Raw genomic sequence first — 25,546 nt, 5'->3', positions numbered from 1 at the left:
CATGCGGATGATCCCGTCTCATACAGCTGCCATTGCACAGCTTAAAGGTACTTTGTAGTGTGCAATTTAACACAATTGCCTCTAGGAGTCCCCAATGGAAAAAAAAAAAACACATAAGAAATGCACATCCGGCATGAAGTTGACGTGGACCAACGCACATTCTCACTTTCATTTCATCGTTAGTAAATCCAAACGTGAGCGTGAAACTAATGTACGCAAAGTTTTTGCGCGTACGCAGTGTTGATACATGAGGCCCCAGGTATTTTGGTGTTGCTAAACTCACTGGTTGCTTTTTTCTTATAAATAATGTTCCAAATAGTCGTTTTGGCCACAGCTAATGTTTTTGCGATCTCTTTTTTTTTCAGCCTAATGATGGCTTGCTTGACTGATAATGAAAGTTCTTTGGATATCATCTTGAGAGTTGACAGTAACAGATTTCAAATGCAAATAGCATACTCGAAATAAACTCTGGACATTTTATCTGCTAATTGTAATTGGGATGATGAGGAAACAACACACACCTGGCCATGAAACAGCTTAGAAGCCAATTGTCTAATTACTTTTGGTCCCATAACAAGTGGGAGGTAAACATGCAAATTGTTGTAATTTTTGCAGCATTCACCTGATTTGGATGTAAATACCCGCACATTTAAGCTGACACTCTGCAGTTAAAGCACATATTGGTAATTTAATTTCAAAGCTACTGTGTTGGTGTATAGAACCAAAATTGTTAGAACTGTGTTGATGTCTCAATTTTTATGGACCTAACTGTACAGTATGTGTCAAACTGTGATAAGGAATATCCTTCTTTTCACTCTTTTCTTTTTGCTTCTTTAGCAAAATATGTCTGTAGGCAATTGTAGTTGCACATGTTAATGCCCTGTAAGTTAACAAATATGTGTTGCATTTTTATTCAGCAAAACTTTAGATAAAAAAATAAAATAATAGTAAGCAATTAACATACCATTAATCCAGTAAAAATGAAACCTTTAGGTTAACGGTTAAATGGTCAGCATGAGCATCCTTATGACAGAACTTGTATTTTTGTGTGAACTATCCCTTTAAATTAAAGATTAAGAATATTTTTAAGAGCATTACTAAGATGTCTTAAACATAAGGGCCCAAGTGATCAGGCAAGTTTGGATATAAAAAGAGATTTCTTACAGTAAGTTAAGGTAAGCGATAAATAACCAAATAATAATAATAAAAACCTATATATTCAACATATAGAACACACCTTGAAGCTCTCTTCCCCATCACTATCTGAAACATCAGATTAGTTTTCTTCTGGTTTTGTGGCCAAAAAGGAAGTTCTGCTGCTACTAAGAAGACAATATCAGAGTTTCTGCAAATAAATTAACATGATTAATATAATTAAACTGAACTTACCATTGTCCAGATACCGCACAGTAGAGTATTTAGAATAACTTGGATCAAAGTTTGCCATGAGTGGGGCGATATATTGCGTTGCTGTCAGCATGCGATGTGTTATATCTCCAGTGAAGATAAACCCTATAAAAAAAGAATCAGACTTTAAAAGAAATTTGTCTTACAAAATAAGCCTCATCCCCTTTTTATTCTGTTTTATTTATTTATTTTTTGATAACAACATACGGCACATAGGGTTAATGTGGAAACGTAAAGCCATTTTTTTTTCTTTTCCCACTTTTTTCATTCAAAAGGTGTGCAGACATTTAAGGGGCAGAGGCACAACAATTTTAAAAATTAAAATGCATTAAAGGATATTTCACCCTATATTCACCATATACTTACCCTTAAAAGGATAGGTCATTCAAAACTGAAAATTCTGACACCAAACACTCACCATTTACAACGAGTAAAACTTCAGTTAAAAAAGTATATAATCAATAAATATTGTATAATGTTGGTTACTAATGACCTCTGACTTTCATAGTAAGAAAAAATGGAAGTCAACAGCTAACTCATATATACACATTTTATAGTTTCAAGTAACATTATATATTTTAAATAAATAACTGGAAAAAATGAGAGGGGAATATTTTCAATATTCAGCTGTTGCTTGTCCATTAATTAACCTGTTTGCCTATGATATTATCCTGGCAACTTTAGTTAACATGCAAAATTTGGCCCTGTTTACACTAATACACTTTAGTTTTAAAACTAAAAATGAAAATGATCCCATCCACACTGGCAATTCATCTAGCATAATTTAACAAATGTCTGTCCACACTATACTGCTGAAAACATGCTTCACGTGACCACACACACACACACACACTCTGGTACACACACTCCCTTGTATGCGCACGTCTGAGCGGGTGCTTTGAGAACATCTCCTCTGGTGAGCGCAACACGTCGGACAGTTCATCAAGAAAATGTTTCTATCTGAAAATGGCTGTACACTGTCGCTTCCCATCCAACCTGATAGAGCTTGAGAGGTACTGCAAAAAGGAATGGACAAAAAAATCCAAAAGACAGGTGTGCTAAGCTTTTCACATTGTCATTATGGGGTATGGTGTGTAGAATTTTTTTGATTGAATAAATTAATTAGATTAATTTTGGAATAAGGCTGTAACATAAAAATGTGGAAAAAGTTGTGACGATTTATTTTGGATGACATCTGTTCCTTGGAAAGAAGGCGGGACTTGGCGTCATAGAGAAGAAAAGCAAGAGAGAGAAGGAAGTGGTACTGGCAGTCATGGAAGACGCATGCTGCGGTTGGATGTAGGGATGCTCATTTCGGTTAATTTTGCTAACCGACAACCGCCGCTCATTAATCTGTTATTAACGGTTAACTGGTCAGATTACTATAAATTTTATATTAAACAAATTGACATGACTATTTTGTGTCCGACAAATTAAATATTGCATTTTAAAATACTGATTTATTTTTATATGCTAGCATATTAATAATAGAACAATACAACAGAGCATTTTCACGCAACTGCAGTGTTTAACACAGAAGAACAGAATAACCTAAATAAAATAAATAGGACTGCCCTAAATTATTTTCACTTAAATAATTAATTTATATTACAAAATGAAAATACTGACAGATTCTTTTTAATAACCGGCATAGGCTGTTTTTTTTTTCCAATTTTTTTCTTCTATATATCAAATAAAAATAGCTGATTTCCTCATTGCCCGCTCCACAAAAAATATGCATTTATTTAATGCCCCGCTGTTATTATTATATTCACAAAACCTTTTTACATTTTTAATAGAAATCATTACTTTAAAGAATATGTCTTGATGGTTTCCTTTCTCTCCCTCGCGGTTCAAGTGCGAGCTGCGTGATAAAAAGACAACAACAACGCGCACATATGTTGACTTTTTGTTAACAGTTTTGTTGTTTAAATATGATATTGCATTAATGTGCATACATGCTTTATAAGCTGTAAAATAAAAGGTAAAGGCTTTTTTTTGGCATCAACACGTCTGTTTCAAACAGCAATATTCTTCTTCCATTTTGCTTCTTTGGCAAATGTGTCTGTAGCCACGGGTTATACGTTATCGTCCCGCAAAGTTAGGTATGTCTTGTAGTAAAACAAGTGGCCGACCACAGCTACCACGTGCTTTTTTTCATTCCAAAAACGCGAGGCGCACCTCACTGCCTTTATGTTGACAAGGAAAAAAGAAGAGAAGAAAGCGCGGTCCTCTTATAAAACGACTGAATCAGCTGGGTATTGATTGTGCAAAAGTGTTGCTGTCTATGTTGTTACAATTGTAATATTTAATAATATTGTGATATTCAGCATTTGTACATTCATCCAGCTCTGGATAACTTAAAACAGCGATTAGACCTTCAGAGCGGCAATAATGCGTCCTAAAGTAAAGCAAAACGGCTATAACTCCAACAAGATAGAGTGATTACAGAGATATACAGAGTCATACTTTATTTTTAAATAAAGTATAACTATAGAAACTGTGTTCATCTTAACTGAAAGCTTCTGCGTGTTTGCTGGGCTCACGCATCGCGCACCTGTCAGTCAGTCAGTCAGCACGTAACCCCAAAGGATTAAACACGCACAGCACAATACGGTTACAGAAAAGTTTGCGCTGTTATAATCCACTTACCTTTTAATACAATTTGGTGCGATTATAATCCGCTAATAAAAACAACAACAACAATAACTGAATGTTTTGAATGTGAATGTAGCTGTGGCTGGATGCATTTTGTTCCCCGCCATGGAAGAATGAATGTAGCGGAAACCAAGCTCTATAAAAGTTCTCTGTAGTTGTCTTGACAACACAAACTGCTGCTCTGGGATGAGCCGCGTGCAAAAGATGCCCCTCTTAACGCAAAGGCGCATTCAATCGGCCCCTTATGCAGTCAAACTAAAAATATATAAAATAATAATTTTAATCATTTAACTGATAGCATTAATCGGTCACAAACGCACCCATTCGGTTAACGGTTAATCGATTATTTTGAGCATCCCTAGTTGGTTGTTCATCATGCTTTCATCAGCCAGCGTTGTTTAAACCCGGTAGAGATGGCAAGAAGCGAATGAACTGAAGCGAGAACCGAAAAGCATCTACTGCATTTTAGCGTGTCAACTGAAGTGAGAACCAAAAAGCATCTACTGCATTTCAGCGAGTCCACTGAAGTGAGAACCAAAAAGCATCTGCTGCATTTCAGCGTGTCAACTGAAGTGAGAACCAAAAAGCATCTGCTGCATTTCAGCGTGTCAACTGAAGTGAGAACTGAAAAGCATCTACTGCATTTCAGCGTATCAACTTAAGTGAGAACCGAAAAGCATCTACTGCATTTCAGCGTGTCAACTGAAGTGAGAACCAAAAAACATCTACTGCATTTCAGCGCATTGATTCTGATTTACACTTTCGGTTTTTATTTTCTACTGGGACTTGTGAACTGGGTTATAATTGAACTATTTTTGACCATTTTGAGTTTGTTTCGGATTTATGCCTTCCTGAAAGGTTATATAAGTGTATTTGTTGGGGTTTGCATTGATGTGTTTCTTTGTTGTTGTATTGCTGATTTTCGAACATGATTGATAGTTATGAAAGAGTGTTTTTTCCCCTTTATGATCACAACTTGTGGGTCTGTATGTGAACAGAAGTTTAACAGACCTTTATAAGGTTTCCTGCTTATATTTTTTGTTTGAATTATTTGACAGTGACAGTGTCTGTGCAACCCAGTATTATTAAGTAAGTAAAGGGAATGTTACAAAGTGAAGCACTATAAATACTTTCCACTGTAGCATGTTACTGTCACAGAGGTCAGCTAGTAGTTATGCTTGTTTCACATATACTGTAGGCAATTTCGTCTCCAGTGTGTATATGCAGCAATTGAAATTTTTGCTTTCAGCAGTGATTTGAGCAGTGCCATTAAACAAGACAGCAAAACAGCAAGTCTTTATGTATCCTCCAAAAGGAGGCCTGACATCATACTAATGAATTACTGTGATCTATAAGTAGGCCTTTCAGGAAAAAAAAACTATTTAAAAAATGCAGGGGGAAATTGATAAAGAGTGAACTGCAGCTGGAGTCAGTGCTTCACGAAGCACTATGCACAGACTTATGCAAGACAAGGGTTTCCGCAGTCGCACTGCTTGTGTCAAGCCACTCTTAAACAACAGACAGCATCATAAGCGTCTTGTCTGGGTTGAAGAACTGTTACTGAGTGGTCTAAAGTTATGTTCTCTGATGAAAGTAAATTTTGCATCTTCTTTGGAAATCAGGGTCCCAGAGTTTGGAGAAAGAGAGAACAGAAACACAGTCCACGCTGCTTGAGGTCTAGTGTAGTTTTCACAGTCAGTGATGGTTTGGGGTGCCATTTCATCTGTTGGTGTTGCTTTGCTGTTTTTTATGAGGTCCAAGGCAAACACCCCATATACCAGGACATTTTAGAGCATTTCATGCTTCCTTCTGCTGACCAACTTCATGGAGATGCAGATTTTATTTTCCAACAGGACTTGGCACCTACACACAGTGCCACCACTAGCAGTACCTGGTTTAATGACCATGGTATCCCTGTTCTTAAATGGCCAACAAGCTCGCCCGACCTTAACCCAACAGAAAATCTATGGGGTATTGTAAAGAGGAAGATGGGATATGCCAGACCCAATAATGCAGAAGAGCTGAGGGGCACTATTAGAGCAAACTGGGCTCTTATAACACCTGAGCAGTAGGAGAATTATTTTTCTAATTACCAAATTAGATATAATAATGTTTAACATCCGGTGTGCATTAAGGGATGGGGCAAGTGGAAGACTTAATTTAATATGCCTCTTGGCCAATTTGAATAACAGGTTATTCCGTTCGGACTGGTCAATACCCCTGCTGTATTCCAGGCCCTCATTAACAATGTTCTAATGCTGCGTTCACACTAGACGCGGAAGAAGCGTCAAGCGCAAGTGATTTACATGTAGAGTGAATACAAAGACGCGATTACACATCCTGTGGCACAAATTACGTTATTCGCATGAATGAAGCGGCACGAGTTGAGCAGCACCAGTTGAGCGTTCAGCAAATTTTGAACTTCAGCGGACAAAATGTTCATGCATCTATTTATGCATGAATAGCACGTCTGGTGTGAACACAACAGAGACATGCTAAACTTTTTTATATTTGTATATTTAGATGATATCTCTCAATGAGTAGAGAGTACACTAAGGGTTTTGTGCAGTGTTTGTTTTCTAGCTTTTTTGTATAGTTCCTGTCTGATCATGCTCTCTCACATGCCTGTTATCAAATTATCTTGCTATGCTGTTTTGATTAACCTACAAATCAACAAATTTCTAATTTAGTGTCATTTACAATTAAATCTTTACTTATCAAGAATTTTTTTTTTTTACAATTCTTTACCATTATCCTTCTCAAGCTCTTCAATGTTTAGATTGCAGCTCAGCCAAAATGTTTGGCCAGTGGAGAACTGGTCATACCAGTCGAGCCTGTTTTCTTCAAAGGTTTGTTCTTCCCTTCCATTAATTTGTGGAGTTTTGGATCCTTGCCTCTAGCTTGCTTGGTTGAGGCTGGAGAAGATGTGGTTTTGCGGAGCAGTTCTTCAGAGTATCGGCCTTCAATTTTGACATTTGTATTAAACTTAACTTTAGCAGTGACATTTGTACTAAACTGAAATCAATCAGATTCAATTTAACTAGAACTACACCAGACATAACACTTTTTGAATAGTATACTGTTCTTTGTGCTTATTTTAATTCCATACTAATTATATTATTGACCAACAATATTGTGTTTAGAGTGCGCTTTTTTCCACAAACACGAACCCCAGCCATAATTAAAATATAAACTTATTCAGACAAATCCAGCTAAGGGGCAGAAAGGAGCAAATCATAACCCTTTTTCAGAGATCATAATAAATGATAAAACAACCACCACATTCTGAAAATAAGCAGAAATTAAGCCACTGGTTTAGAGTGAGATTTGGTCCTTAAACATAATACATAATATCTCCTATCAAAGCATATCACCTTCTCTCTTGTTGCATACAAGGATGCAATCAGTTCAAAAATAAAATGTCTTCATTAGTGTTTTTGCATTACATGCAAGTTAAGAATCCAAATCCCAGAGTCAGGGTGGTCAGTCATCCTTCTATGCCAAATTCTTTCCTTCACCAGAGTTAACCAGTACTTCAGAACTAGAAAATCCAGGCTCTGATTATTCACACAGCAGCAGGCATTACACACACCATATATATAGTGTACCATTTAAAATGAGTTATGTCATTTTTGTACACTTTTCATTGTTATTCTGTCTTTGCTCTGCCATGTTTTGTGTCTCTTGGATTATCAATTGTTGCAATTATTTGCCTAAAATGTAATGCTTGTGTGACTACATCAAGACATGACTTTAAAACTTTTACTTTAAATTAAAACTAAAAAAAAAAAAAAAAAAAAACTTAACATGTCTCAGGCTTGATCAACATAAAAAATTACTCTTCTAGTTTAATAACTGTAAAGTTTCAAGTTTACTTAATTTATATGGCACATATAACAGCCACAAGACTGACAAATGTGTTTTTCAACATTATAAAAGCAAGATACAAAAGGAGAGATAAAAAAGAAAAATATAAACAGATAAGAAATGAAAATATAATGTAATTAACTGGTGTAATCAAGTTAATTAGTTTCACATGAGTCATAGGGGTCTTAATGATACTTCCTCTCCCAGAATGTATAAAAGCGGAACTTTGCATTATTGTGATTGTAATTGTGTTCTTTTAGTTGCATATTCTGTGAGACATTTTGTTTTTTGATATTGTTTGCTATCGGCCAATTGTTGCATTGCTGATCATGATTTCGGTGATCGATAGATCTGTCCTTTACAACACACGCAGCGATCTCAGATCAGTTCATCCAGACATTTTAATCTGATTCGCAAACTTGTTTGAAGAACCAAATGAGGCAGAAATCAGTTTTCAAGATTAACAGACCCAGGATTGGCCAAATCCTTTTAGATCATTTAAGCGAGGTACGAAGAACGAACCCCAATGTGGTGTGGTGCTGTACCTTCAGTCACTGAGTGCTACGATTTGATGGTTGACCTAACGGTGTGCTGTGTGTTTGTAGTGAGATATCTGTACCTGATAAAACAGGTATGGGATTAAGTCATCGGTTAACTCCCTCATTGAACCCTGCTTTTCTGATGTGTGAGAATTGCATTCACTTTTACACCACACCGCTTTTTTTAAACTGGAATTTTATTATTGAAATAAAGTTTTGCATTTTTGATATCCATGTCTTGGACCCTTCTAACACTAATGAACCTGTGTTCCCATTTTACAAATTTAGTTTCCTGGCAACAGGGTGGCCTACCTTGCATGGTAAGATTTTATAAACCAATTTCTGTATGATTCCACCACTAAAACAAACTAAATCCTTGTTTCAGTTGTGAAAAAGTGTGCTCGCTGGGTGGCAAATTCAGTGTTAAAATGGGAATTTGAATTGTATTTTGATCTTTGGATTCACTTAATCTTGAAAAGCGTAGTGCATAATCTCTGAGAAACACGCCTGAAAAAAAAAAAAACACCAAACCAAACTATTTTGTGAATATTTACTAGCTGTTTGCTTTTTGTAAATGGCGAAAAGGTGTTAGTACAAATCTCTGGCTGTAATCAATCAGAAAAAAATATTTTATAGAAAGAGAAATCAAAAGTAACACTGACATTGTAATAAAAAAAACTACTGAGAAATGAGTCCAAGAGCAAAATCTCTTATCATTTGTTAGATGAGTGAAACATAAACAAATAACAACTGATCCAATTCAAGAAACATTTTTTTTTTTTGCTGTATTTTTATACTACGGCCAACGAAATATAGTGTGACATGTTTTAGACCAGTGATCACCAAACTTGTTCCTGGAGGGCCAGTGTCCTGCAGATTTTAGCTCCAACCCTAATCAAACACACCTGAACGAGCCAATCAAGGTCTTACCAGGTATACTTGAAACATCCAGGCAGGTGTGTTGAGGAGAGTTGGTGCTAAACCCTGCAGGGACACCGGCCCTCCAGGAACGAGATTGGTGACCCCTGTTTTAGACGGTTTGAAAAACGAGAAAAAGGAAACGTTTACCTCCAGTTGCTATGGTGATTTGTCTCACTTGGTGTCCATAGAAAGGGAAGTCAAAGGTTAGTGCCACTCGCTAATGAAGAGACCAGGAGGATGTTTAAGAAAAAAACAAGAGTAGGAGAGAAAAACAAGAAATGCAGGCAGTGAGTTAAAATGGCAAGAACAAAACAAAACAAACAAACAAACAATCTAAACATAAATGCATCTTTTTTGTTTTTGGACCATTTTCACAAGCTCAACATTAATTATTACTTCTATTAATAACAATAATAATAATAGTAACAACAACAACAACAATGAGTGTAAATAATAAATATTAGTGTGCCATGGCTTTTATTTTAAAATGTAATTTCACCACAATCACCTGGGATAGTATTTACACATGCTATGAAGTTTACCACAGATGCGCAGCTGTACACTTTACGGTTTCTGTGTGTTTTACAATTCTTTAACAAGATTAATGCTGCTTTAGGGTTTTTGCATTGAGCAATCTAACTGCCTGACACCTGATTGATAATTAAAAGTTATCTCAAAGTTTATGTCTCAAAGTTCATGTATTGTAAAAGAGATTTTTTTTTATCTCAATGTGTCTTTCCTGGTAAAATAAAGGTTATAATGATAATAATAATAATTATAATAATCATTGACACTGATAAAAGAAAAATAACATTTAAATTAATTTCACTAATTCAATGGCAGTTTCATTCAGTGAACATAGCTTTATGTGCAATGCAGCAATGTATGTCAGGTCAAAAACTATGACCTGTGTAGTGAGACCATGAACCTAAATGATTTTAGCAAATGGCTGCAATATAACAAAGAGTGAAAAATTTAAGGGGGTCTAAATACTTTCCGTACTTTCCGTAAGAGCACTGTATTATCACAAACGGAAAAGTCATCTCATCACATTGTTGTTCCCCTTCGGGGGGAACTTCAGCACTATAAGTGGATTTGATTTGTAAAATCCACGCATTGGGAGGTTCGGTTCAGAAGCTACTCGTCTGAAAGAGTATTGAACGGGCCAATTAAGAATGAATTGGCAGCGCAAGCCTGCGCAGGTGAGCGGCATAAGCAATCAACTGAGTATATAAGCTCACCTGGCGCCAGCAGACGCTATCCTTTTCGCTTCAGAGACTTTCTGATCGAGTCGATGAGGGTTCCTCCTGCTGTGACCAGCGATTCTGAGCGAACGAGAGCATTCTCCCGGTCCAGAGTGTGTACACGCAGTGGCAGACGGTCGAGCTGGGTTTCTCCCTTGCCTGGCGTTCTTTGGGTCCGGTCCTCCAGAGCGGTGCGTATAAAGTTGCAAACTTCACAGAAAGAGCAACACAGTCGTGCAGCACGTCCTTTTCAGGACGGCGCTCCGACTGTGCGTTTCTGGATGCGGTGGTTTCCTGTCCTCGGATGATGGGCGCGGGCATTGCGTTACATGTCTGGGGGTCCAGCATGTTAATGCGCTGCTCGCGGGCAGTTCATGTCGTCATTGCGATGCCATGACTGTTGCGCAAGATCGCGGTTAGCCTTTGCAAAAGGGTGAACCACCCCAGTTGTCCCCTGCTCTGCAGCGGGCACTCGGGCAGATCTGAGGGTTTCAGCGAGAGATAATCCGTCGCCCACGGGCCCGCGGACCTCCCGCTCCTCTAAGCGCTCCATCCAAGCTTCGGGCGGGGGAAGCGATCCGTCTAACAGATGGTAGCCCTTACGCCCGATGACACCGGAGACCAGATGTCCACCGCGGCATCGGAGGGTGGGCTTTCATTGTCCGATGATGATCCAGACCCGCTCGCCCCCTTCGGGCTGGTGAGCGCTGTCACTACGGATCCTGAAACGGACATGTTAGCCGTGCTTTCCCGGGCTGCTTCGGCCGTGGGTTGGAGATGGTTTATCCCCCAGCTCCGCGGCCGGACCGACTAGAGGGGCGTTCCCTTCTTCCCGGAGGTGCACAGTAGGCTCACGCGGTCTTGTAAAGCACTTTTTTCTGCTCGTGCTGCGTGTTCCTCCACCCTAACCACTCTTGACGGTGAAACAGCCAGGGGGTATGTGGCGATTCCTCAGGTTGAGTGCGCGATGGCGGTAAATCCGCGCGGCGCCTCTTCTTGGCGGGGTCCGCCTCGTCTCCCATCCAAAGCCTGTAAGTTATCTACCTCCCTCGGAGCTAGAGCTTACATAGCTGCGGGCCAGGCTGCTTCCGCCTTGCATGCGATAGCCACCTACCAGCGCTACCAAGCGCAGGCGCTGGCCGAGCTGCACGAGGGTGGGTCCAACCCAGGCTTACGAGCTTCGCACCGCCGCCGACTTAGCTCTTCGGACTACTGAGTCCGCTGCGTGTGCGTTGGGGAGGACGATGTCCACATTAGTGGTCCAGGAGCGCCACCCCTGGCTGATATGCGCAAAGTCGACAAAGTCCGCTTTCTTGACTTCCCCATATCCCCAGCCAGGTTCGGCGACACTGTCTGTGAATTCACCCAGGAATTCAAGGCGGTGAGAGAGCAGTTGGTGGGTGATGTCTTATCGGCGGTCCGTAGCCCGCTCCGCCCGCCGTGCCATTCATACCTGCTCCTCGCCGAAGGCGCCCGCCTACGAGAGCTGCTCCGCCCCCGCACACGCCTCAGGCGAAGCGAGCGCGTCGGGCACCTCGGAAGCAGGCAGCCCCCCTGCCCAGAACGCCGCTAAGTCCGGCAACGGACCGCGAAGCGCCCCTGGGACAGGCCATCTGGAGAAGAGGGAACTTGCTCTTTCCCCGCTGGAGGGCGGGGCCCCATTTCCAACGGCACTTTTTACTGCCATGAAAACATTATGAAAGGGCACTTTTCACTTCCCCAGATGTGACAGCCCGAAATCTGCCAGTCTGGGACGCTATGCTTTCTAGCTTGCAGATTCGGTGCGTTTCGCCAGTGGCTCACGAGCGCTGGGAGGACGGTCTCCTTTCTCCCACCCCTCGAGCCTCCCCTCCGGAGCTCGGGTTTGGAGTGAGAGCAAATATCTCACCTCCAGCTTTTCCGTGGGACCCGCGAGCTTCCCGGATCAGCACACCCACTCCACGCTGCCCCACTGCTGGTACGTCAGCGATTGTAGCGATCAGTCCATTAGCGAGAGCTCTGCCTGCCTGGTTAGCGCGGGCCAGCTCTTCGCAGTGGCTCATACGCGCAATCAGACTCGGCTATGCGATTCAGTTCGCGAAACGGCCCCCCAAGTCACGGGTGTGTATTCACCAGGGTCAGCCCCCTGTCCGCCCCTGTCTTGCGAGAGGAGATTGCTGTCCTCCTGGCGAAGGATGCAATCGAGCCGCTCCCTCCAGCCGAGATGGAGGGTGGGTTTTACAGCCCACGCTTCATCGTGCCCAAAAAGAGCGGTGGGTCACGGCCAATCCTAGATCTGCGCGTTTTGAACCGCTGCCTGCACAAGCTGCCGTTCAGAATGCTTACGCAGAAGCGCATCCTCCGGTGCGTTCGTCCTCTGGGTTGGTCTGCAGCATTAGACCTGATGGACGCGTATTTCCATGTCTCCACTCTTCCTCGCCACCGACAGTTTCTGCGGTTTGCGTTTGAAGGTCGAGCTTGGCAATACAAAGCCCTCCCCTTCGGGCTCTCTCTGTCTCCGCGGGTCCTCACCAAGCCCGCGGAGGGTGCCTCAGCGCCCCTTCGGCTCGCGGGCATCTGCATACTCAATTTCTTTACGACTGGCTGATTTTTGCCCTCTCTCGGAGCAGTAGATTATGCACAGAGACAAAGTGCTCTGGCACTTCCACCTGTGGGGGTTTCAGGTCAACCGAGAAAAGAGCAAACTCGCCCCCGTGCAGAGGATCTCTTCTCTCGGGCTGGAGCTGGACTCGGTCACCATGGCAGCGCGCCTCTCCGGAGAGCGCGCTCAGCTGATGCTGTACTGTCTGAGAGAGCTCGACAGTAAAATAGTGGTCCCACTGAAACTATTTCAGAGGCTCCTGGGGCATATGGCATCCGCAGCCGCTTCATGCCGCTCGGATTATTCTATATGAGACCACTTCAGCACTGGCTTCACGATCGAGTCCCCAGACGCGCATGGCACGCGCGCGCACACCGAGTCTCTGTTACTGCGCTGTGTCGCCGCGCCCTCAGCCCTTGGAGCGACCCCTCGTTCCTACAGGCCTGGGTGTCTCTAGAACAGGCGTCCAGTCTTGTTGTCGTTTCAGCAGACACTTCCAACACGGGCTGGGGGGCTGTGCGTTGCGGGCATGCGGCTGCGGACCTGTGGAAAGGTACCCAGTTGCATTGGCATATCGCCTGGAGCTGTTGGCAGTGTTCCTCGCTCTCCACCGTTTTTTTCCGGTGCTGGAGCGGCAACACGTGCTGGTCAGGACGGACAGTACGGCGGCGGTGGCGTATATCAGCCGTATAGGGGGTATGCGCTCTCGCCGCATGTCTCAGCTCGCCCGCCGTCTGCTCCTCTGGAGTCATCCGCGGCTGAAATCGCTGCACACCATTCATATTAAGGCAAGCTCAACCGTGCAGCCGATGCGCTCTCACGGCAGCCTTGCGTCCTGGAGAATGGAGACTCCACCCCGAGTCTGTTCAGCTGATATGGGCGCGATTCGGGGAAGCCCAGATCGATCTGTTGCTTCCCCCGAGATCGCTCATTGCTAGTTGTTCTTTCCCTGACCGAGTGCTCTCGGCACGGATGCACTGGCTTACAGCTGGCCTCGGGGCACGCGCAAATACGCGTTTCCCCCAGTGAGCCTGCTCGCGCAGTTACTGTGCAAGGTCAGGAAGAGGACGAGGAACAGGTTGCTGGTTGCGCCCCTCTGGCTCAACCGGACCTGGATGTCAGAGCTCTCCCTCGCGATAGCCCTCCCCTGGCAGTCCCTTCGAGAGAGCACCTACTCTCTCAGGGACAGGGCACCACCTGGCACCCTCGCCGATCTTTGAAGAGATTTTAGACGCGAGGAAGACTTAGGTAACCTCCGATTGCGGTGGCTAATACCGTCACTCGGGCTAGAGCCCCCTCCCCGAGCGCGCCTATGCCCTGACGTGGAGTCTATTCACTGAATGGTGTGTCTCTCGCTGAGAAGACCCCCGTAATTTGCCAGATCAGCGTTGTGCTTTCTTTACGCCGAGAGAAGCTGGAGAGCAGGCTGTCGCCCTCCACACTCAAGGTTACGTGGCTACCATCTCCGCTCTCATAACGCGGTGGCTGGCAGCACCGTGGGAACGCATAACCTCATCATCCGGTTCCTCAGGGGCGTTAAGCGAATTAATCCATCCCGCCCCCTCTCATGCCCTCTTAGGATCTCGCCCTCGCTACACAAGCCGCGTCAGATCCCTTCGATCCTCGACTCAGTATCTTTCTGTCCCTGAAGACAGCTCTGCTGGTCGCGTTGATATCGATTAGAGGGTCGGGGACCCGGAGGCATTTTTCGGTCAGTGACTCGTGCCTGTAATTGGGCTGGCTTCTCTCACGTCCTGAGACCCCGCCCGCGATATGTGCCCAAGGTTCCTACCACTCCGTTTTAATACGAGGTAGTGAGCCTGCAAGCGCTGCCCTCGGAGGAGGCAGACCCAGCCCTTCTTTATTGTCCAGTTCGCGTTTTGCGTATTATCCGGACCGCACTCAGAGTTTAGATCATCTGAGCAGCTCTTCGTCTGTTATAACGGTCGGCAGCAGGGAAGTGCCGTACCGAAATAAGTTCCCACTAGATTGTGGATGCCTTTCTTTCACTATCAGAGCCGAGATAAGCCGCGTCCCCCGAGAGCGCGTGCGCACTCCACTCGGAGTTTCGCATCCTCTCGAGCGCGCGCACGCGGCGCCCCTCTAACAGACTTCTGTAGAGCTGCGGGCTGGGTGACACCCAACACATTTGCAAGGTTTTACAATCTGCGAGTGGAGCCGGTTTCCTCAAGGGTATTAGGTAACCCTTGGTGATTGAGGAAACAATTCGGTAGGGTGTTGAAACACGCTTGCTGCGCCATTTTCCCTAACACGGAGATACGTGCGCCTTTTTATCTGTCAGTAAAGTTCCCCGTCAGGTGAGCCCTGCAGATTCCTCCGTGGCCCCCAGCACTGACTCAGCGGAGGAGTCACTTGCTGGCCCACTACGTTGTAGGTCTGCCCGCTGGTCAGCCCGCGTTTTGGGTAAAGGTGCCTGCTATGCGTGGTCCCCACTAGGCGATCCCATATGCTTATTCAGCCACGGTTAAGTCCCCCCCCCTGGGCGGACCCGTGTCTTCCCTCCCCGCTAACCACTCTTTTGCTATGCGTACTCCCCCTTTTTAGGGCTAGTCCATATGTAAATTCTGCCATCTATCCCCCCTTGGGTAACGGATGGCCTCCGCAGCGTCCTCCCTATCGGGATTGCACGCTTCCCAACGTACTGTCGTATTTTCCTAGAATTATCTAGATGCTCACGACTTCCCAAAAAATATATCTAAATCCGTAAAACTTCTGTTGAAGTAGGATAAATTAGGGCCAGGGACACGTTGGAGGACCGCGCCCCCCATGATGCGGGTGCGTCACGCTTGCTTGACTATCTCCTCATCGGGGGTGTTGGTAAGGTGCAGTCATTATGGCGCTTTCAATGGGCTCCCAATGCGTGGATTTTACAAATCAAATCCACTTATAGTGCTGAAGTTCCCCCCGAAGGGGAACGTTCGAGGTTACTAAAGTAACCCTTCGTTCCCCGAGGAGGGGAACGGAAGCACTATACTCCGTCGCCATAATGACTGTCCCTTAGCTGTTGAAAGTCTCTTCAGCTTAAAAAGGATAGCGTCTGCTGGCGCCAGGTGAGCTTATATACTCAGTTGATTGCTTATGCCGCTCACCTGCGCAGGCTTGCGCTGCCAATTCATTCTTAATTGGCCCGTTCAATACTCTTTCAGACGAGTAGCTTCTGAACCGAACCTCCCAATGCGTGGATTTTACAAATCAAATCCACTTATAGTGCTTCCGTTCCCCTCCTCGGGGAACGAAGGGTTACTTTAGTAACCTCGAACGTTCTCTCCTCAGTGGTACCTGATAATATTTCTCATTTATGCATATTAGGAACATTTTTAAGCTCTTTATTTATCCATGGTTTGTCGTTTGAAAACAGAGTCAAACTTTTATAAGTTCGATCGACTCAACACAAAAATAAATATAATTAGAAACAAGAACCTGATCATTCAAATCCAAGCTATCACAAATGTCAGTTTGTAAAGTCAAAACAGCTTTGCAGCTTGTTATTACTTGCATTAGTCCAGTTTGTGAAAGTAATTTTTTTTCTGTCTTTCAACATGCTGTAAAACTGTAGGGAGAAAAATTGCTTTATGGTCATGACCCAAGTGTGAAAAAAGTAACGTAAACTTGGGCTATCAGGGCAATAGAGACAATTGCATTCTGACTTGTACATATAATCAGAGTTGATTGATTACTAGTTTTGCTTGTCTTTTTTATATCAGGGTTTAAATATCTGAATGTTGCTTTCTTAGTAATACATCATATGGAAGTTGAGTGGAAATGCTCAAGCAGTGCATTATCAAAAGAACCATTTATTGCTCCCATATTGAATATTTAAGGATAGGTAGAAATGTCAAAAACGTGTCTTCTTGTTTTAGAGCAGGGGTATCAAACTCAATTTCTAGAGGGCCACTGCCCTGCATAGCTCACTTCCAGCCATGCTTTAACACACTCAAATGTAGGTATCAAACAAGCCAAAAGCACTCAATTAGTTTGATCAGGTGTGTTTAATTAGGGTTGGAACTAAACTGTGCAAAGTCACGGTTGCCCAGGAACTCCAGGCGCCTCATGTATCAATGCTGCGTACGCACAAAAACTTTGCGTACGCCAGGTTTCACGCTCAGAATCGCTCACGTTTAGATTTACTAACAATGAACTGAACGTGGGAATGTGGGCAGCTTTATGGCTGGCGTACGCACATTTTTTGTGCGTGTGTGTTTTATTTCCAATGGCGACACCTAGAGTAAGGTTTCCACACCGTACAGTTGACCAGCTAAACATTAAAGCACAATTTGCAGCGGTCGCCTGTTTTCCCAATGTAATCTGAGCTGTCTACTGCACGCACATTGCTATAAAGACACTATCTGAAGATAAATTTGCATGCGTGAATCAGAAACATTTCCATTAAATAAATGTGCAAATAAAATATGATGCACAAACTTATTAATAATTTCTACTTGTCTTTCTCGTGATAAATAGTTGGCAAAATCTGATATGTAGCGGGGGAAAAAAGAAGAAAGAGTTCATCAGACGCTGGATTCGAACCGAGTTCATGCTCGAACATGTCAAACATTGCGGACATGCGCTTTACGAGCTATGCCACTGAGACTGTTAAAGGTATTGCAACATTTTACACCTATAAATCACACTATTTCTCTTTTAACTCCACAGTGTGACGTTCAGACCCAACTATGTTTACCGCATCAGCCAAAGTCTCACCATTCTATTTTTTTCTTTTGTTGTTAATTCCGGAGAACAAACTTGCAAATAACACTGCTCTTATCAGGTCTACCTCCGAAAGCAGCACCTCCAATTCACATTCTGTTCAAAGTTTCTCTTTTTGCTTGATTTTGCCATTGCTTTTTCGTTGGGTTTTGCCAATGTAGAGTAATTAGCATATTCATACGGGTAAGGAGGCAGGGAGGGGTTTTGTGCTCGTGCATGTTGCGCTCAGTTTCACGTTCATTCAGATGTACAAAAGAATATGCGTGAGATTCGGCGTACGCAGTGTTTCATACATCTGAATTTTTTTCTGCGTACGCACATTTACAGCTTTGTGCGTACACAATGTTTTAGTATGGTTTCCACGCAAGTCTTAGTACATGAGGCCCCAGGACTTTGACACCGGTGTTTTAGAGCAGTATGTCTAAACTCAGTCCTGGAGGGCCGGTGTCTAGCAGATTTTAGCTCCAACTTGCCTCAACACACCTGCAAGGATATTTCTAGAAAGTCTAATAAGAGCTTGATTAGCTAACCCAGATGTGTCTAATTGGGGTTGGAACTAAACTTTGCAGGACACCGGCCCTCCAGGGCCGAGTTTGGACACACCTGTTTTAGAGTGTTTACGAAACTGAATTACAGTACTTGAAATCACCTAAATCACATGTAGGCTACTATGAGTATGTATTTCTTCACATTTTCAATTTACACAAATGAAAGAATGAGCATTTAATGTTTAAATGTGAAACTGCACATTTAAATTCTGCGTAGCTGGTTGTTTTAGATGTCACTGGCCCACAAGCCAAACAAAAAAACAAATAAATAAATCCACTCTGTCAAAACTCAAATACCCGACTTTAACAAGCTTGTAGTAAGACCAAGCAAACATGGAAAAAAATACATAAATTGCACATTTCTTTGAAGTTGATTAAAGACAAAGCTTTGTTTTCAGTTATAAATTATATTCATTTTTCTGTAGATTATATACTTCTTGCATCTCAGCATGCTCTATGTGAAAGCTTCTTGAGCTCATTGAAAAACCTTCCATTTTAAGACACTAAGGCCCAATGTCAATTCTATTTTTGTACCCCAAACCCCTTCCCTTGGCCTTTACAACCGAGGGTTAAGGGAAAGGGCTTTAAAATTTACCCCTAAGAATTGGGACAGCACCTGCACACGTCATTATATGTCATCCTATCTCTTGCTTTATATGAGATCAGACGATGGCGACTGCTGTAGTTATTCCAGTTGTGCTTTTTTTTGGTATTTATCTTCAGGAGATCACTGAAGGCATATATTATGTTATCATAACGATCTAATGAGGCAATAAGATCATAACTATACTGCGCATTTACAAAGTGGCCATATTCATCTATGTAAACACAAAATAACAACACTAACATTATAGAAGACACAGTAAAAAAATGATTCCCAGCCCCTAGACTTTTATAACAGGGTATTTGAGTTTCATCGAGTGTCAGAATGTTGTGGGACTGCTATACAGGAGTTATGATTATGGATTATAGATTTTGAAATTTAGAGGGTTTTTTTTTTTTTTTTTTTTAAGTATGACGGTAAAACACAAACGCGGTTATGAATACATTGAAACACATGTTTGTTTGTCGTAAAAATTCATAATACAGACAAAAAATACAAATTTGTGGATCTCCTTACTTCCTGGGTTCAGCAACACTGCCGTTGTTGCTGGTGTATTCTGGGAAATTTTCTTACCCCTTGGTCTTGAGTGTAGTCCTGAAAAATCTTCTTTCAAAGGGCTATTCACCCCTTACCCTTAGCCCTATGCCTTCAAGCTAAAGAGAATTGGCACAACCCGACCCCTAGACGCTAAAGCTCAAAACGAGGGGTAGGGGTAATCGGAAGGGCTAAGGGGTAGAATTGGGATTGGGCCTAAGTGTGCTCTCTCCATACCTCCAAGGCATGTGTTCTGAGCCCCCTGTTCTAAAGTTTTTACACCCATGACTGTACCCCTCTCACCATAGCAACACCATTGTTAAATTTGTGTACGACACTATGGTGGTGTGACATTTCACAGGGGGATTTTCATCAGTGGGGACTGTGTTGAGCAAGGGTACCTAACTTCCAGTTTTTGGAGTCCAGATAGAGAAGGGCTGACTTGGAGACTTAAAAAGGCCCAGCAGAGACACTGCTTCTTTAGAGAACTGAAGAAGAAGATTACTTAGAAACTAATGATGTCCTACCAATGCTTCATAGAGAGTATCTTAAGCTACTGCATTGGCATATGAGAGCATAGGGACAACATGTGTACGGCAGTTTGTCTCGTCAGCTGGTTGTACACAAAGATGGCGAACTACTCAAGAAACCAGTGTTAATTATTCTACTTCTTTTATCAGGTAACAATCACCCATGAATCCAGGTCCTGAACTGCTACACATTGAAAATCCAGATTAACTAAAAATAAGTAGTGGGCTATGTATCATCCAACAAAATGTGGGAAGTTTAGTTAATAAAATTGATGATGTTCGCGTCTGGGCAATTTCAACTGATTGTGACATCACAGTTACATCAGAAACACGGCTGAAATCATCAATTGCAAACAAAATGATCACATTGATGGGCATGTTAATAGGACAGATCATGTTAGAAAAGGGGGTAAAATAGCAATGTATGTTAAAGTGGTATTCTGTTGTACCTGGATGGAGTCAATCAGCGAGCCAATATTTTTTAAACTGGTGGTAATTATAATCTTTTTTCCAGCAGTATGGATCTCATGGTAATGGACTTGCATGCAAATCATAGTTGACTCTTCATCAGGAAGATAGGTGATTTTATGGCTGATATGATGATATAGATGATATGATTTTAAGGTGAGTCAAGAAATGACTCCTGAAAAAAACCTGTCTATGAACTGTAATGAAACCAAAACAGATGTGAACACAATATGCAGGAGTTTCATTACAATTTCAGACGAGACCGAATATATTAAAGGCCAATTAAGACTTCACAATATTGTTGTAAGTGGCATTAATGAGTCTCCTAGAGAAGTGATGTCTGAATCTGAAAAAAAGTGAGAAAACTGCAACTTGACCACCGGAATATAGAGTTGGATTGGGCTGTCAGAGTTGGGTAATCCATGGCATCAGTAGAGAAGCCACAACCAATTGTTTAATTTTTGTGGCTAAAAGACAAACTTGCAGTACTATAAAGCAAACTACTTGAAGGGTTATGGCATCTTTATTACTGAAGACTTCCCTGAATGCATCCGGCAAAGAAGGAGAAAACTACTTGCAGCAATGAAGCCAGCTCAGGAAGGAAGCCATATTGCATACTGTATTTAACATATGACAAATAGTGCATCCACCAGTTCACAATCTATCAAAACCAAGGAAGGCAAGGGTTCAGAGTTTAACTCAATACACTTATTATCAGCTATACACTATTTTTAATAATTACATCAGTTTTATTGTAGTACTTTTTAGAATTTTTTTTTATTTTTTAAGAGGGTTTTTACTGTGGCAAGCATAAGGCGCAGCTGTGTAAAAATCATGCTGTCAAATCATCATCCTGATATGCCACTGTGAGGTGGGTGGATTATCTCAGCAAAAGAGATGTGCTCACTAACACATATTCAGACAAAGTGAACAATATTTGAGAAAAGACCTTTTGTGTACATAATGTTTTGGAGCTTTGAGCTCAGCTCGTGAAAATAGGAAAAAAAACAAAGTGCTGTATTTATATTTTAGTTCATATTTCTCAAGTCAACATAATCCAGATTAATAAATTTTGTTTTATTGGCCCATGTTAGCTAAGTACATATTTCAGCAAGAATACAAGACAATGTATGGTTGTCTCACCGATGCTTGTCGGTGTGTGCTAGATAAGATAGAATGCACTCTGACAGGTCCTAGATGCACTGAATCAAGATCCATCCAAAGATTCTTTGTTCGATTTTCACCAGGACCAAAACTGCACCAGGAGTAGTACCTCTGAGAGTCTTCCTAAAAGAAAAATAAAGACATTATGTGAATGATGTATTAAGCCATAAAAATATCAGGGATGATCAAAGAAAAATATTCAGAAAAAAAAACAAAGAAGAATTCAATAGAAAGAAAGAAAAGTTCCAGAATCGGTATCGGACATTACTTTTCTATTAAAGTGTTATTGCAGGGGTATTTCTGTTCGTGGTAATGGCAGATTTTGAAATCCTATTAAAAGGACCTGTGTTGTCTGTGTTACTTTGAACAGTTTAATACTGCTTAGACGTTGCATACAGGGTAATCCCAACAAATTTGTAAACTATGAATTCATTTCAAATCTGTATTTTCTATTAAAGGTTCTACAAAAAGTACAAAGAAAAATATCTCCTTAGATAGAAACTATATATGTCAGGAATTTCAATCAGGACTTAAAATATGTCATATAACTTAAACAGCACTCATCAAAGATACAAATTACTAATGACTACACAGCAAAAATCCCTGGTGTTAAATTTTCAAGGTTGGTGCAAAATCAACAGTATTAGCATTATTTAACACTACATGGTAATTAAAAACACTGCTGTTGTTATTTGAAAGTGTGAAACATAAGTGTATTTTCAAATATTTAAAGGCCACACCTCCATTAACAGTCAGACGGCATGTTGCGGTCCACCTTTTTCGTTTACTCAAAGGCAAAGAAGTAGGTAAATCAGATTTATAATTATGACACAGTTCACCTGAATTAAATGTTTATTTTTTAAATTGGACACTAGTGGGAAAAACCCATTTGATCTTTTTTTTCTCATTATGATAAATCCAGGCAACATTGTAAATGTAATGTAATGTACTTGTAAATGTAAATTTGATACCTTGTGAAGTCATGGACACAATGTCTAGGCCAGGGACTGAAAATGTTATTATCATACATACACATGATATTAAACATGCATTTTCAAATTTTAAAAACCCACGCCTCAGACCACGTCTTTGTTTACAATTTTAGGAATCAAATGTTTATTTCTATAAACACAGAACTCTACACATGATATGGACTTCAGGACTTCGGTCTTGTTAAATCTTGTATTGGTGGTGAAATCCAGATACCAGTCCTATCTTGTCTTGTACGTTGTCCTGGGCTAGAGTATCTACTGGGCACTCGTATCTTGTGTTTTTGTCTCCATCTTTGTATGAGCGCGGTCTTGGCTGTGGCAGAGTGTGGCTGTTTACACACAACCATGTGATGATATATTGTGTGATGTTATCTAGTCCCATTTCATGGTCTTTGTTAGTCTGATGTCTTGTCCCTGCCACCTTGTTTTCCTATTATTTATCATAATGTTTACCTGCCCTCTTGTCAAGTTAATGGTTTGCTTTTCCTATTTATTCTCCCAGTGTGGTCTGTCCTGTGCTGGTCTGTTGCCTTTTGTTAATCTGTCAAGAAGCCAAGTTGAGTCGTATCATGTTAAATTGTCATGTCATTTCAGTTAATGCATTAACTGTTTTTCCCAACCTCCACTGGGTTGTATAAATTGATTTTTGTTTCTTTTTCCTGGACTAAAATTCTTGGTTTTTACATTTGGAACCTTGCCTCTTCTTCTTCACCCCAAAACCTGACACAAGAGGTAAAACATGAACACCTTAGATCACTTTGTTCCCAGGTTATGTTTAATATGAACCACCCTGCAATTTATTAATTTGTTAATGTTACCTCGTGAAGTCACATACACAAATTTTAAGTTCTAATAAACTGTAGATTCATAAAACAATTGTAATTATTGGTCAGGGCATTTAACATTAGAATGTGCCCTTCGACCTAACACAATTGCTGTCTTTTCCACTTTAAACTGCTCAGTTGTTCATGAGCTAAAGCAGGTCAGTGTTATGACAAATAATGTTGAGTTATACCATTATTTATCACAAATGGTTGGAGAATTTGTAGGAAATTAAAATCTATTTAAAAAAGAAAATTGTGAAATATGGGTCTATGGGTAAAACTACTGTATCATGATGCATAAATTGGCAGGTGCACACCAGACTTAATATTGAAATAACATAGTCATTTTTAAAGGCTCTAGGTTGTCCCTGAATTCAAATCTATTTATGGACTTTTTAAAGGCTATATTTCTAGCCTCATTCTGCACAGAATAAATGTTTTACTTGTCATGTTCAGATTTTTGTTATAATTCAACCATAAGTGCCATGTGAAGTGAACTCTAGTGTTCTCTAACTTTGTGTGTAAAGACGAGATGTGCAGGTCATAAATTTGCAGATGCTTTTGCACATGTACTGCGAGACATGCCCTCTCATGCTGCGTTCACACCAGATGCGGAACGTGCAGATAGATCCCGCTATTCGCAGGTAAATAGCCTCTTGAACATTTGAGCTTACCCGCTTCATTCGGCGCCCCCAGAGCCATAAGACTTCCCAGTGCCGCCAGAGGTGTGTGACTTCCCAGAGTCTAAGTGCCTCCTGAACCAGAGCCTCCAGACCCACTGAGGATGTCTGAACTGCCAGTGCTTCCCAAACCAGAGCCTCCTGACCCACTGGGGTCATATGAACTGCCAGTACTTCCTGAATTGTCTGTACAGTAATTTTTTGCTGAACCAAAGCCTCCTTACCCACTGGGGTTGTGTGAACTCCCAGTGCCTCTTGAACCAAAGCCTCCTGACCCTCTAGGATTGTCTAAACTGCCAGTGCCTCCTGATTCACTGGCGTTGTCTAAACCACCAGTGCCTCATGAACGTACTTTGTCTCTCCTGTAAGGCTTTTCTAGAATTATGCATCTTAAATAATGAACTCGCAAAAGATATGTAAAGATTTCATATTACTTTTTCATGCTTATAACCCGAAAATAGATGAGTCAGATTTTATTTTAGAGAGCAGGCATAAGGTTCAGCTTTGTCTTCTTAATTTACTGTCTGATTCAGGCTCAAACTGATACGTGTAACACTGACTAACAGTAGTTACACAACTAGCGCATGCTAGATGAAGTGTGTCACTTCCTGGTTAAGTTGAGCAGAACCGCAAATCACAGCACATTATGTCAGCTGAAATATGATAGTCATTTTCATGTTAACTGAGTAGCAGTATATAATTAAAGTAAGATATATGAATAAATAACAGGATTTTTTTTTTTTTTTTTTTCAAATGAAACATGAGGACAGACTGTTTTGCACCCCATAAACACAATCAAGCCTTAAAAATACATGCTGGACCCTGTCCAGTCACTGTCATCAATAAATGTCCCAGCTTTTTATCTGCTCAGACTTATTTCTAGGTGGGCCTATAAAAATTGCTGCACACTCAACTGAGGAAACTCCTGTATTTTTAAATCAATAAGAGGATGACTGACTATTGGCAAAATTGTTTTCAGATAAGTGTGCCATATACATCAGAGGTTTAGCCACAGGTCTGTGGGCTGTGCTTATCATGACCTCTGAGGCTAAGACTAAACTTCATGCAACCGTCTGTTTTTTTTTTTTTTTTAAACTTTGCCTGTCTGACTATCCTAATAAAAGCTGCATTCTGGATCTGACCCTTTGTTGTCACCTCCACTTATTTCAGATATATCCCCCTTTCCTCATAAAATAATTAACAAATAAGTGCCGGATCTGGTAAAATGTGAAAGCCCCTTTCCCTTCAAACTCTATC

General features: G+C 41.6%; 2 protein-coding genes across 3 annotated transcripts in view; one reads left to right on the top strand and one right to left on the bottom strand.

The window, feature by feature from the left end:
• The window catches only part of LOC147841344 (uncharacterized), a 221,416-nt gene that overhangs the window by 1,144 nt on the left and 194,726 nt on the right, over positions 1–25,546 (top strand). The window lies entirely within an intron of this gene.
• The window catches only part of plxdc1 (plexin domain containing 1), a 133,685-nt gene that overhangs the window by 61,606 nt on the left and 46,533 nt on the right, over positions 1–25,546 (bottom strand). For both annotated transcript variants that reach the window (NM_001442325.1, NM_001146306.2), the window contains 3 exon segments: positions 1,390–1,512; positions 9,540–9,609; positions 21,773–21,916. In NM_001442325.1, coding sequence (NP_001429254.1) covers positions 1,390–1,512; positions 9,540–9,609; positions 21,773–21,916 — 337 coding nt within the window.

Source organism: Danio rerio, chromosome 12 (genome assembly GCF_052040795.2).
Source record: "Danio rerio strain M-AB ecotype USA chromosome 12, GRCz13ab, whole genome shotgun sequence".
Classification (NCBI taxonomy): Eukaryota; Metazoa; Chordata; class Actinopteri; order Cypriniformes; family Danionidae; genus Danio; species Danio rerio.
This window is presented reverse-complemented; position numbering and strand designations above follow the sequence as displayed.